General features: G+C 36.3%; 3 protein-coding genes across 3 annotated transcripts in view; 1 reads left to right on the top strand and 2 right to left on the bottom strand.

Moving 5' to 3' along the window:
- Window positions 1-1186: 1186 nt before the first annotated feature.
- Window positions 1187-5502, bottom strand: PKP-ALPHA (Pyruvate kinase family protein). Its single transcript, XM_059591098.1, has 6 exons — window positions 4733-5502; window positions 4330-4420; window positions 4004-4197; window positions 2807-2928; window positions 2139-2617; window positions 1187-1893 (listed from the first exon to the last, which is right to left on the bottom strand). The coding sequence occupies exons 1-6, from the start codon at window positions 5294-5296 to the stop codon at window positions 1592-1594; spliced, it is 1752 nt and encodes a 583-aa protein (XP_059447081.1). The 5' UTR covers window positions 5297-5502; the 3' UTR covers window positions 1187-1591.
- A 2181-nt stretch (window positions 5503-7683) lies between these two features.
- On the top strand, window positions 7684-10374 carry ARFC1 (ADP-ribosylation factor C1). Its single transcript, XM_059589806.2, has 3 exons — window positions 7684-7763; window positions 7952-8165; window positions 9747-10374. The coding sequence occupies exons 2-3, from the start codon at window positions 7974-7976 to the stop codon at window positions 10104-10106; spliced, it is 552 nt and encodes a 183-aa protein (XP_059445789.1). The 5' UTR covers window positions 7684-7763; window positions 7952-7973; the 3' UTR covers window positions 10107-10374.
- A 109-nt stretch (window positions 10375-10483) lies between these two features.
- AGG2 (G-protein gamma subunit 2) overlaps window positions 10484-14680 on the bottom strand; it is a gene marked incomplete in the record, with an annotated part of 4532 nt that continues 335 nt past the window's right edge. The window contains 3 exon segments of the mRNA XM_088515145.1: window positions 10484-10792; window positions 10881-10925; window positions 11053-11105. Of these exon segments, the coding sequence (XP_088371271.1) occupies window positions 10708-10792; window positions 10881-10925; window positions 11053-11105 (183 nt within the window).

Below are 14680 nucleotides of genomic sequence, written 5' to 3'. Positions count from 1 at the left end.
GTGAGCCGCCGGATTCGGAAGCGTGATTGTATATTATGATCCTAAGTGTACCACTTGGCTTAAGTACAAACTTAACCATGTAAATATAACTTTTGAGTACCCTCTCCTTGTAAGCCAGTCTTCAAGAGTAAGTTTTACCCAAAGTTTGTATCAGAGCTAGGCACCACAATAAGTTTGAATCATGACGGTAACAACCTCTAAGATAGAGTGGGCCGCCGTGGACATTGACTAGGGAGCGTAATTGTATGTCACAATCCTAAATGTCCCACATGATCAAGTACAATCTTAATTATGCATATATAAGCTATTTAGTGCCATCTTCTCAAGGTTTGTATTATTTGGTAGGTTTACATTATTTGGTATTAGAACCAGGTACCACGTCATGGGTTTCCCTTTTTCCAAGAGTCACCAATCTACTGTGTTGTAAGAACCTACAATTATAAATTAGAGGAGCTCGATCTTGGTATAACAAATCAAAGTCATGAAGGGGTGACCTATAGTACAAAGTGAACCATCGCGAACGTCAAATTCGGGAAGCATGGCGATATGTTACAATCTAAAGTGTCTTACATGACTTAAGTGCAATCTTAACTATGTATATATAAGCTCTTAGGTATCCTTCCCTTAGAAGTTTGTTTTCATCGGTAAATTCTACTTGAAGGTTGTATGAGATTTGTACTGAATTACTGTGTTGATGCAATAAGCTTACAATTTGACAAAGTTCGGTTGCTAATAATGAGCCATGACCGGTTTTATTTGCAGATTATCATTTAGGAGAAAGCTGATAGTAATATTAGTTTAACAATAGTCATAATTAAACTGGCTGCCTGTTGGTTCATAATTTTGGGAGCTTTTTTTTTTTTTTTTTTTTTGACCAAATTTTGGGAGCTTTTGTGTATGCAGAAAGGATGCCAAATTTTCAGCTGATAGATAGCATATTCTGTTTTAATTCTCACAACTAAAATAGAGTGAATATGGAGTCAAGAATTAAACTTCTATCAATCTAACATATGCAGAAAAGAGCATATATATATTTCTAATGGGGGTGATACGAGGAGAGTATGACATCCATACTAGTCCTTTTTTCTTTCTTTTTTGTTTAAAATGATTTAATTCATTACCTGTTTTTCTAATATGCATAACTATAAAATATATATATATTAATCAAATAGAGTGAGAGGGAAAATAATTTAACAAACAAAGCCTAAGAACGCAATAAAAAAACACGGCAATGTTTACACAAACAGAAAAGGAAAAAAGGAAAGGCATAGTGGCTTTAACTCTGCCATACAAGGGTGAATTTTGTAACAAATAACCTAAACAAAGTTATCATAGGGTGCTATGAAGTGTGATCACACGCATAAGACCAGAAAAGCTCAAGTAGCATAAACAATTCTATTGAACCTACAGTTGCAGCCACTGACAAAGGGATCCAAGCGGAGGTCGAGGGAGGAGAGGACTGAATTCATGATTACTCTTTTTCTTCCAACGGCTAACCAAATTGTGGAACCATTAGTGAAGGATATAGCAGTTTAGACAGATAATACCATCTAACATATATGGATCAACGCTTGCAAACTAAATGAATTCTTCAAGGAACATTCATAACTTGAATAGACTGTAACATGTCTGAGACAGCAATGACAAGGTCACCTGATTTAATTAAATTTCTGGCCTTGAGCAATGCGAATGTTTTATTAAGGTTGCTTTCCATATCATCCGAGAAGCTCAGGCGAAAAGGTATCAGGCCCCACTGTAGGTTCAGACGCCTCCGCACAGATGTGGTGGTAGTAAAAGCAAAGATCGGGCAGTCGGGTCGGCAACGTGAGAGGAGAGATGCCATGTGCCCTGTCTTTGTGTAGACAAAAAGTGCATCCACCTCCAAATTATTAGCTGCAAAATCACAACTCACATAAGCCCACCAAATTTAACAAATACCAAGTAATAATGTAAACGGGTTGATTAAGGCCTAGCTGATAGGTCAGGCAGGTCCACTACCCCAAAGATTAAATGGGATAACAAGAAGAAAAATAAGGGGATAATTGAATATTTATGAAACACAATGGACTGAGTGCAAGAACATTTGCAAACTAAATTAATTTACCAAATCTGTATACAGACTTACAGAAAATGCTTACCCATCTTGGCAGCAGAACTACAAATCTCTTCTGAAATATTGTCGGAAAAGGAAGATCCAATGTCACGGAGTTCCATAGCTTCATGGCGTTTCTCCTCCCTCCACCACCTCTCAATTCTCAGACTGACACTTCTCAGAACAGTCAATGCCTTCTCCGGGAACTGGCCCATGGCTGACTCACCAGATAGCATCAAAGCATCTGCTCGCTGCCTAACTGCTTCAGAAACATCAGCCACTTCAGCTCTGGTGGGTGTAGGGTATTCAATCATGGATTCAAGTAGCTGAGAGGCGACAATGACTGGCTTATTTAGCTGCCTGCAGAGTTGAACAATCTTTTGCTGCGCAGAGGGGACCTGTTCCAATGGTATCTGAGCACCCAGATCTCCTCTTGCTACCATAGCTCCATCTGATGCTCGAATGATCTCTTCCAAGTTCTTCAATGAGTCAATACTCTCTATCTTTGCAATGACAGAAATATCACTGCATCACCACATAAAAATAACCAAGTCAGCCTAGAAATTGACAACATCTCAATTGTTGTGGAACTGAAGGCAACTAAAAGACTACATATACATATCAACATATAAGAGAATTTAGAAGGGTGGACAGTTTTCATGACATTATAACGACTGAATCGATAATACTACATACACCTATCAACGTGCTTACCTATCACGAGCTCGTGCTGCAATATAGCTTTTAAGATGATTAATCACTTCAGCAGACTTGACAAATGATATGGCAATAAAATCGACGCCCTCTTGAATCCCAAAATCGATATCCAACCAATCCTGAACATATAAAAAGCTAGAGCATAAGAGGAAAAAAAAAAAACACACACACACACAATTTTTGCACTGAGAAAAAAGAATCCTACAATACTGTAATCCAGCATCCAAATCATCAATTTTATAGGCAACCAAAAACGTGAAAAGGCAGACACAGAGACACTCCTATGTGCACACATGCCAAAAAAAAAAAAACATGTTTATCATAATTGAACATGTTTTCTGTTTTCTATTCCTAATATGGATCATAGTAGTGATCCAAAAGTGTGTTTCCAGTTTATAGCACAACATAAAACAGAACAAAAAACATGTATGTTCGGTTTCTGAAAACAAGAAAAACATATGTGGTGCCATACAACCCCTGAAGTCTGTCCTAGTCTATGAGTGTGTGTATACAATTTACAAATGAATTCATGTAGCAACACTCTCATAAAAACTCCCAAGTCTTGAATTTCATTAAGACTGCATCACTCATTTACAGGTCAACCCAATCTCCAACAGCATATACTCACAACTTCAACAAATTGATGCCCACACAAGAGATAGCTTTGGGTATTCCTTCAATTGTGTATGTTGAAGAAGGCACAGTTACTTAAAGCGACAAAAGTTGTACTCTTGTTTGGAAGTTTGTTTAGTAGGAAATTTCAAAATGAAAGTTCTGTAATTTACCGAGAATTGACTGCAGCTGATACATGTATGTGGCTTGCATCTATTGAGTGGCACATTTTAAGAAATTTATGCGTAGCAGGAAAAGAACCAAAATGCCTATAGAACTCAATGTTAGGGTTACAGCTCAAAAAGAAAGATATAGTAACTACGGCAATATTGCCCTTGACTGATACTCGACTCAGAAAGTATGTTAACAGCCACTGCCACTTTTATGCTTTTTCCTTATCCCATTTAAGGGGACATGACATTCAAAGTAATGAGTTATGCTTTCTAATCGATTGAATAATTCAGCAAATGATTTCAGAGGTAGACCCTATTTCCTTTTCTCTGTCACATAACATCAGATATATCAGATATATAAATATGACTACACTGAACCAAATAAGTTAATTCCCATGAATGGACCAACCTTAGAAGAAATTGTAGGAAGCATGGCATTTCGTTCTCGCACCAGACTCCCATCTCTCCAGAAAGTTAAATTAGCCCGAGGCAGCAACAGTCCAGGATCAGTACATCGGCACTTGACATCTGGACCAAGTATCTCTATCACCTCAAACCTCACCATTCCACCATCCACAAGGAGTTCATCCCCCACTTTCACATCTGTGTATTATGTTGGACCTCAGTTTAAAATTTGACCCAATAATCAACATGTGCATTAATGTAATAATGACAACACACATTACAAACATCATTTCCCAAAAATTAAATTAACATGTTTTTCATGATAATAACCTTCAGCAAAACCATCATAGTTCACAATGATGGTGCGTTCAGGGAGAGCCGAATCGAAAGCTCTGACACTAAAAGTCCAGATCTCACCATCCTGCAAATATTGAATAACCAATCACAATGAGCCCCATTCTGGCAAACTAAGCCCTGCCTAAATAAAACAAGCAACACATTAAGCTGCAAAAATGACTAGTAATCAATATTAATCGAATAATTAAATTCACAATTTCCTATCAAATTAGTGTCTATAGTTTAGCGGTTTCTGAATATGCGATTTTTTTTTTTGAAGCAATTAAGCCTATAAAAGAGTGCTGTTCCGTCATTTTCTTAAATGGACATGGAATCGGAGCTGTGGCTGACTTCGAAATCTGCTCGAATAATTGTAAAGTAAAGAATAAACGATGACCTCAGCTTTGGCGGAAGAAGGGCCTCCGAAATCGCCCATGTGGATCTCGCTGCCCTCGGTGTCCATCATGATGGCGACGGCGTAGCCCTTCTCGTCGTTGAGCCTGCGGACGCGCTCGATGACGGCCCGGTGCCACTCACGGGTGCCGTGGCACATGTTGATTCGCGCCACGTTCATGCCGCCCACGGCCAGGGCCTCCAGCTGCTCGAAACCGCAGGTGGCCGGCCCGATAGTGCACACCAGCTTCGTCCGGCGCGTGCTGCGGAACCCGTTCTCCTTCAGCTCAGCCTCAGTCACCGCGTCCACCTCGATCGACCCCGAGTCCACCGCCTGCGCCGGTGGCCGCGTCGCAGGGGTTAAAACCCCTCCGCCCTTTCCGTTATCGGAGGCTAGTAGGACTTGTGAGGAGGAGGGGTCGAGATCTGAGGAGCAGGCTCTGATGGAGGAGAATCTAACGGAGGTGACCGTGAACCGGCGGCTGAAGGTGGGAAAAGAGGGTTTCGGGTAGGAATAGCATTGTTTTGAGAGAGTGGATGGAGTGAAGAGGTGCAGAGACTGTGACATGGTGACCGGGAAATCCCCGGTAATTGTACAGACGGTGGTGTAGGATCGATCCAAAGGGAGAAATTCAAGAGTTGGATACAAATGCGAGCGAGAAATGAGATTGATTGAGAGTGTGGAGAGCTTTAAAGAGCGCGGCGGAGATTGCAAAGCGAGCCTAGTGTTTTCGAGCTTCGAAGATGTCGACGAGCGAGTGGAAGGGGACGAGGTGGCTCAAAACGGCTAAGATTATAAGCGAATCGGAGGGCGGGGAGTGGATGCGCTCGAGTATTAGTGAAACCGTGGACGTGGTAGATGGTCATTGGTTGGAGTTTCCGAGTTGGGGAAATTGAAAGGGTAAAAGGAATTAGTCGCGATTGGTTGGTCTGAAGCGCAAAAAGATTTGTTGGTTGGGAGACGTGGACGAACATGATGGATTCGTATAAGGGTCCCACGGAAGATATTTACTTTGGCAAATGTGGAAACTGGAAAGTGAGGGTATATACCTAGACACTAGCATAGCATCTCCCTCCTTTTCTGGAAAGTTATGGTCATTTGGAGCAAGTACAGGTTAATTTTACAAGTGTTATTTATTTATTTTAATCTCACTTCTCTAATTTTACTAATCTTTGGTGTCGAAGACTTTTCAAATGATGTATTACTATTTCATTATTAACTTGTAAGATGATTTAAAAACCAATTGTTTGAGAAAAAGTTTGAGAAATACTTCTCAATTGTGAAAGAGAGAGTTACCTATGGTTGACACTGTTCATTAATTAATGTTGACAACAACACTTAAGTAGAGTACAATTTTTGACACGATATGTGACTTCAACATGAAATTAATGAGTTAGAAATAAGTTGGGTTAAGTTAGTTTATATAGTTTTATATCATACTTTATTATTATTTCAATCTGACATGCGAATACGAATTATCGTTTTTATTTTTGGGACAAGTGTGAAATTTGAAATGACATTGATAAAGCTAAAATCACGTACGGGTGGGCAGATTAACCGTTTACCGCTTACTGTCTGCGACTGAACCGACATTAATCACCTACCGCCAGAAGACTGCCGGTAATCGGTTAAGAATTTGTACACCAACGTCGGTTTGGTTCGGTTAATCGATATACATATTATTTTGTAGGTTAGCCGAATTAACCCATAATAAATATTTTGTTAGTAAAATGATGATTACAAGGGCATTAGCTGGGTTTTTTTAGTAGAACATATTAGCTAGTAGATTAAATGACCAATTTATTAGTATAACATATGTATGGTGGACTCTTATTGTGTTAATTAATTGGCACATTTAAAATTTGTTTAGTTCAATAAGCTATTTTAGCAAAAAAAAAAAAAAAGAGGTAAAGTCCATTTAACCCTCTCAAACTACCACCACAATGACAATCTACCCCCCAAACTACCAAAACAATGACAATATACCCCCAATTTTTAAAAAATGACAAAATTACCCTTACTAAAATAAAAACTACTAAAATTTATTTATTTTTTCAAATTTTTAAAAGGCATTTTTGTTTTATTGAAAATTTTATAGGGGTAATTTCGTCATTTTGCTAGCATTGGGAAGTACATTGTCATTGTTTTGATAATTTGAGGAGTAAATTATCGTAATTGATAATTTGTAGGGTATATTGTTATTGGGGTGATAATTTGAGGGACTTAAGTGGACTTTACAAAAAAATAATAATAATAATTTGGGTCCTCAAAACAATCAATTTTTTGCTTAATTAAAAAAGCTCATGATTAACAGATTAACCGAACCGATTTTAACTGAAACTTTTAAAATAAATTCTTATCGAAATGTAATATACCCACTGCTAAAATCAAGGTAAAGTCTCCATACTATTTCAGGTAATTAAACTGGTTTATAAGTAATAATTGTCAACTTTTAGACAAAGTAAAAAGGTTTAAGAAACCAGCGATAAACGCTACCACGCTTAAGAAACCATGGGAATGATCTAAGTTTATTTTTGAGAGTTTTTAGAGTATTATGCTAAATATATAAGCATTTATCACTCTATTATTTATTACTTTATGATTTACCAGTGTCCAGTGATATATATAGAGAATAAGATAATAAATGCTAGTAAGACCTACTAAGAATGATGTGACTATTAAAATTATCTTTTAATCAAAATTTAATAATAATCAATCATAAACTCATTAATAATTTTAATAACCATATCATTCGTAGTACAATACAAATATAATACAAGTAGGCTACATAGAATTACTCATATTTAGCGTTCTCATTTGGTTAGGTATAGTGGCCCAACGAGTTTTTCCATTAAGCTACGAGGTACATGTCATCTGCCATGTGGCACCGACAACCCACGACGATCAACCAAAGAAATTTATAGATAAATACTTCTTTTCGTACCTTGCGCAAACAAATTGATCGCAGACTTCGAAAGCCAAGAACATTCTTTAGGGTTTCTCTGTGTAACAACTCCCAAATCTCTCAACCCAGGTTCGATAATTTCCTTTGATCTCATAATTTTCGTATTCGATCTGTAAATCCTGAAAACCCCATCATTTCAATTTGTTTATGTTTCAAAGATCTCAAATTATATTATTACGCTTCTTTTTTATTTTTAAAACCCAATTACGAGAAGAATCAGTTTTGGTAATTTTATTCTGATTTCTTGGATCTTATAGGTGATCCTTGTTTCGGTGTAAAATGGGTGCCTTTATATCGAAATTTTGGTTCATGTTGTTCCCTGCGAAGGAGTACAAGATTGTGGTGGTTGGGTTGGATAATGCCGGAAAGACCACGACCCTTTACAAATTACACTTGGGTGAGGTTGTAACTACGCACCCTACTGTTGGGAGCAACGTGGAAGAGCTTGTCTATAAGAACATTCGGTTCGAGGTGGGCTAGCAGCTTCAAATTCCTTTTCTTTTCTTTTTTTTTGTCATTTATGTTTATTGCATATTTCTTACTGTTTATGAAAGTTTTTTATAGGGTTCTTTCAGTTTTTTGTTAATTTTTTTTTGGGGGAAGTTAGATTTATGGGTTGATGGTTGTCTTAGATAGTGAAAGTGTCTGTTAATTTGTAGTTATAACGTGCAAATGATGGTGTCAGTGTTATAATCGAAGCTAGATTTAGTTATTCAAGTACTGGTTTTTGGTCCGATTAATCTTTTGTCACTATACGTCTGTGATGTATGGTTCTTTGAGGATTTGTTTCTTTATATTTGGAAACTGAATGTAGCTTTAGGAAATAGTGAATTTGGGGGAGTAGGTTTTAGTAGGGTGATTGTTGTTTTAGTGTCTACATTTTTTTCCTCTTCACAATTATTGTGTATCTTAATGTGGCATCTAATGTATGTATTATTTCTAGTTCTCTATTTTATGTTTGTTTTGTATATGCGGGAAAGGTTAGAGTTGTCTCAAGTATTAAGTTAAAATTTTATCTTGTTGAAAAACAGCGCGTATGTCCTTGAGAATTAGGTTGTAACAAAATGGTGTATTTTATAAGAAAATGTAGATGGACGCATTTGCAGGTCCCAAATTTTGTGCAAAGATATATTTAGACACTCGCGTCATTACAATTTTGGTTCCTTGGGGAGCCATGCGACTGTTGCTTCTTTTTCTAGCTTAAAAGTATTGCTAGTTTATAGCGTGATGAATTATCTGAGATGAGATCTCATGAATGGAGGCTGCTTTTGCTGTATTTATCCATTGATAGGTATTTTTCTCTTAATGGTTATATGTACAGATTTTAACAGCCAAGGTGGTCCTGGGATTTACTTATAGATCTTAGAATATTTATTGCTCTCATCTGTGTCCTAACTATGTTTGTTTTCTTCGTTTATCAAGCATGTTATAATTAACTCGAGAAGTTGTAAATACTTGCCTCTGAGTAATCATTGCTACAACAATTTGTCTAATCAAAATACAAAGTAATCTGTTGAAGTTTATTATGCCTTTTATTACAATATATGTGAATTTAAAATAGACTGAATAAAAGTTGGATATGGTCAATGTTATTAGCAGCTTAATCATGAAAAGTACAAGGTAATTAAACCGAAGAGGAAATTCAATGTCATAGATAGTAGTTATGTTAATGGTTTTTTGTTTTCTCGGGGGGTTGTTGAGGGATTGCCATATTTATAAAGATTATAATATTTTGGTGTATGAGGCTTGTTATCCAAACTTATGAAACATTTTAGATTTTCTATTCCAATGGGAAAAATGAATCTTTAGTTTATACCTTTGTTGGATTCAATAGCTTACTTGATCATGCAGATAAAGATGGATAATTACCTTATGACGATATCAACCTTAGTTGCTAGGGCTTCATTTTTGGGCATACTAGGAGATTGAGTAAACCTGCTTGGCTCAACGGCTCAAAGTTATTTATGCCTTAAATGTCAAAGTTTGGAAAAAGTGAAATTTGTCTTAAATGCAAAGCAGCTGATGACTATTTGCCTATATTGTTCGTGTCAGGTTTGGGATCTTGGTGGACAAGAAAGACTCAGGACATCATGGGCAACATATTATCGTGGAACTCATGCAATTATAGCGGTGATAGACAGCACTGACAGAGCCAGGATCTCTATTATGAAGGATGAACTCTTCAGGTTGCTGGGACATGAGGATCTTCAACATTCTGTTATACTAGTTTTTGCAAACAAACAAGACCTTAAGGATGCCATGACCCCGGCCGAAATCACAGATTGCCTCTCTCTCCACAGCATCAAGAATCATGATTGGCACATTCAAGCTTGTTGTGCCCTCACAGGAGAAGGGTTGTATGACGGTTTAGGTTGGATTGCTCAGCGGGTTACTGGAAAAGCACCAAGTTGAATAATGGAAGAAAATAGGAAAAAAAGAAAGAAAGAAAGAAAATTCATTTATCCCACTCATTCATGGATGTGAAGGATGAGTGATAAAAGCCACTTTTGTGTATCATCTAAACTGTAGGAGAGCTCCTTCCAAACAGATGTGTAGATTTTTTTCAGTTTTGATTTGCCTAAGTAATTGTTATGTTCTGCACAATGGAGCATCTCAATTAACACATTCGTCATGTGGAACCATGCCATAAAATGTTTGAGATTTTCATGTTTTGTGTTTATAGAGCAACTCATTAGCCTTTGTTGGCTATAAAAGATTGCAATAAAATTGTCATCTGTACCATTAAGCATTTCATGAATCGAATAAAAAAAAAAAAAAAATCATGAATCATTTGCCAACAAAAGGTTTTGCTATAAAATCTTCATATGCACAGTGGAGTATTCCATGAAACATTTGCCAAATGATAGTATCCATCTCAAGCTGTAACTGACTAATTAAAAATGACTTTTGTTCAGAAATTGATGTCTGTAAGTTGAAGTCTCTGCTATATCTGATGGTGGAAATCAATTCTTCAAATCAGCTGAAAATCAATTCTTCAAATCAGCAATAACCATCATAGTATCCAGCATCTGCAACCTGTTGAATCTTGTGGACCTTCAAACCAACGATCCCAAAATTGATTTATTGGGCCATTTGTTCTGCCAAACCAGAAGAAATTATGATACCATATGATTCTGGAGGAAATTTTAAAGCAATCAAAGCAAATGGAAGGCAAAAAATTATTACATTGGGAGCAAAGGATCAGGTCTTGTTTCCACATTGCTAAGCATTCTGGCATCCACAATATAAACTTCAGCTCATAAATTGATAATAGTAAAACTAAATGTTTGATAAATATCAATCATGTACTTTATATTTTGCTTAGTAAAAAAATCCATATATTTTTTCTCATTCTTACTCCTTGCATTCAGCTGAGGCCTTTTCAATCTTTTCAAGCTTTTCCAGCTCTTCCTGGACACAGAAAATCCAGTCAGTTTATTTATTTATTTATTTATTAATTATTTTTTATAAGTAACCAAAAATATAATAATGCTGAAAGTACATCTAAAATTTGTAGTAATTCAGACAGAATTCCTAGATGATAGCATGGGACGTTTTCTGATATAACACTTCATTACAGTCTGCAGAAAACACCCAAAAACACTAAATTTTGAGGTAATTCAAAAATAGAAGGGTGCCAAAGAACCATCTCATCTCAGTAGGCCAGTTCCTGTGGAAGTTTCTTGCCTATCCAATGGCAAGATTGCTTACACCTATATTAACCACTTAGCAAAAATGCTTTCCCCATGGACAAAAATACAGCAATAAGCTATCTAAACCTTTTTGATTTTTTTTTTTAAAAAAATAAGTAATTGGCCCCAAGGAGAGGGGAAAGGGAATATTTAAACTAATAACCTCTGTTTCATGAGGTGTAGTCTACATTCATTTTCTAAAACTATATATGAAAGTGATGCCAAAAAAAGAAAAAAAAAAAAAAAAAAACTACTGCAAAGCATCAGGAAATATCAAGGCTGGCCAATATGGGAAACACAGACAGTAGAATGGGGAAACAGAGACAGGAATTAACCGCGGAAATATGGGAAATATGTGTGATCTCTGTATAGAACTTGAGTATAATCTCTGTAGCCATTCTTTGCATTGGAAGTGCTCCAAAAGCAAAATGCATGTCACAGAGACCTAGCTATTTCCTTCCTGAAACTGAATTACTCACCTCACTCTCTCTCGAAATTGGCCTACCCCTGATGGTTGAAGTCTGAGTCACAAAGCTCCAAAGTTGTTAACCTTAGCGGCTCAGCAAGGCAGAGGATACTACCATGTCTATGGAAATGTGTATCTCAATGGAGCTTTACATGAGCTCAACAGTAGTTGATGGAAATTCTAGCGCAATAACTGAAGAAACTGACTAAGGTTGCTGGATCAGCCAACTTTACTAATTTATGGCCCAATTTACTTAAAAGAGGAAATAGCAAAAGTTTTCCAGCTTGCCTACACGGGCAACCTATCAATTAATAGTGACCAAAAATGATGTAGAACGTATCCCCCACTAAAGCCAAAGAATATTTTATTTGATTTTATAATTAAGACTTTATTTCTTTTCCCTACTAAGATTATGTTTACTTTCCTTACTAAGATTATGTTTACTTTCACTACTAGGAGTATGTTTACTTTCTTTGCAAGTATTTTTCTTCTATAAATATGATAGTTTGTAATGTAAAACTCACTCAATTGAATTATTATCAAATTAGAGAATTTCTTTTAAACACTCTGCAGAGTTTATCTTTCTTTTAAGCCTGCAAGCTTGTTTTATCTTTCTGTCAGAAAACGCAGATGCTTTTGATTTTTGTTACTACACTTGTTTAGATGTTAACAATCTTTTAGATTATTTCTTCTGTAAGGTGTACAGCATACACCTCAGGGTGCTTTCTGGGTACATAAACATTTGCAGTGATGGCTAAAAAAGGTACCAAACATATGGACTAATATAACAAATTAGAGCTTTATTAGAATATGCTAGTTTGAGAATGGAACCAAAAACCAGATACAAAGCTGCGCTCAAATCAACTTCCATACCCAAGTTACTTATACCATTCCTACCGAATAAAATGACCTTCCTTTTGTAAGCTCCCAAATTCTAAAGGACTCTTTGAAGAAACAGTAACTCACCCACTGTATCTGAACAAAATGTCTACAATATAATTTTGGTTGCCATGATGCTTAAGCTATATCAGCCCAATTATGTTTATGCTTAAATCTAACTCTCAATAAAAATGACTTTTCCGGAAAGAGCCAAATATGGCGCCTTAGTCCAAATGGGCTACATCGTGGAGGTCTACTTAATACCTAGGAAATGAAGAATTCACTTCTCCTTCAGACTTCAATTGTACATACGATAAGTCAATTCAAAATTTTCAACCACTTCTGCTTCCTCTATCTCCTTAGTAATTAACTTTTCCTGACACAATTCAATCATATTGATTCACAGAGGATAAAAAATGAATGAAAGGAATGACAGCTCCAAAACATAGGAGTGAGGATATGAAAATATCATTTGTTTTGAGATTCAACATACTGATTGCATGTTTTTCCACTCATTGTTATGCCTTTACAGAAAGATGTTTTAGAATAGAGATTATATCAGTGCTTACAAACATTTAAAGGCATTCAACATATGTCATGCAATCTTCTCTGGAAGAACTAACACAATTTAACTAAATGATAAACTACTGAGTAAGGTCAAGTAGCCCCTTCTTTGATAACAAGAATTTATATGATTTGACACAAAAATCAGAATCTAGATGTCTATGTACTATTAGCATCAATACACTGTTTATCTAATATAAGAAACATCCATATGTTGATAGTCAAACTTAAGAATCATCCAGAACTCGAAAAACCAAGTTGCTTGATACTAAAAGATTTATATGCTCAATGTATCAAGACCTATACCTCACTGGATGAAAGAAAATAAATGGCCTATATTTTCCAAAAATTCATGGTCCTTGACACCTATGAGTCACACAGTGATTAAGTTTAGCTACGTGGAAGGGAAGGGACCATGGAATGCAGATGAAGTGAAGGGACAATAAAATACACCCATTCACCAATTACTTCCCATATACCTATCATTCTATCTACTGCAAATTGGAATTCAGCTTCCATACTATGCATTATAAATTAGATTGACCGAAACTACAATAAAGTGTCCACACCTCTCTTCCCAATATTGCCCAAAAAAAAAACATTTGCACAAAAGACCATAACTGACCTAACCAAATGTACTGCAATTGATGTAGACATCTCCCGTAACATATGAGCAACACCAAACCCATACTCTTAAGTTTAGGAAGTATACGATTGTAAGGTCGAATCTAGAAAAAAAAATCCGCAAAAAAGATTATTCACACTCAATGAAACACTAGTTCTCTATCATTTGAGAGACCAATACATAATTGGTAACACAGAGCATAACAATGTGTCGCAAGAAATACCCATAAAAAGGGTCTGCACTGAACTTCCTAAACCCCCTCGCGATCCAGTAACAACATGAAACTGTACCCACTAGTTCAGCAAACAGGATCAGAAGTAGCACTCTTTAAACATTACCCACCAGTTTCTTTTATGCTTCTTAACAACCATGAAGACAATTGCAAACTGCTCAAAGCCTCAAACCTCTACACCATTTCAACATATTCACCACTGGGATGGAGAATTAGTACCCGTTCCCGACTCGACAAGAGTCGCTGTCTTTCAGAAATAATTGCTAAATTAAACATAATTATACTTCAAATAGATTCATATCTCAAATTCAAACATTTGCAATATCAAGTTTGAAATTTGAAACAAACAACCAAGTTGATGACTTTACAGAGGCAACAAATAAGTAAACTCACAATTGCATAGCTTACCATTGCTTCACCCATTGCTTCATTGATCAACTTACACAATTAGATATGTAAGCCAACAAAACAATAGAAAGCACAACATCATAGGAATTAACGAAGTCCCAGAAACAATATATTTAAAAG

Source organism: Corylus avellana, chromosome 4, assembly GCF_965113065.1.
Source record: "Corylus avellana chromosome 4, dhCorAvel1.hap1.2, whole genome shotgun sequence".
In the NCBI taxonomy this organism is placed as follows: domain Eukaryota; kingdom Viridiplantae; phylum Streptophyta; class Magnoliopsida; order Fagales; family Betulaceae; genus Corylus; species Corylus avellana.
Note: the sequence above shows the minus strand (reverse complement) of the source record. Positions and strands in the feature narration are given on the sequence as shown.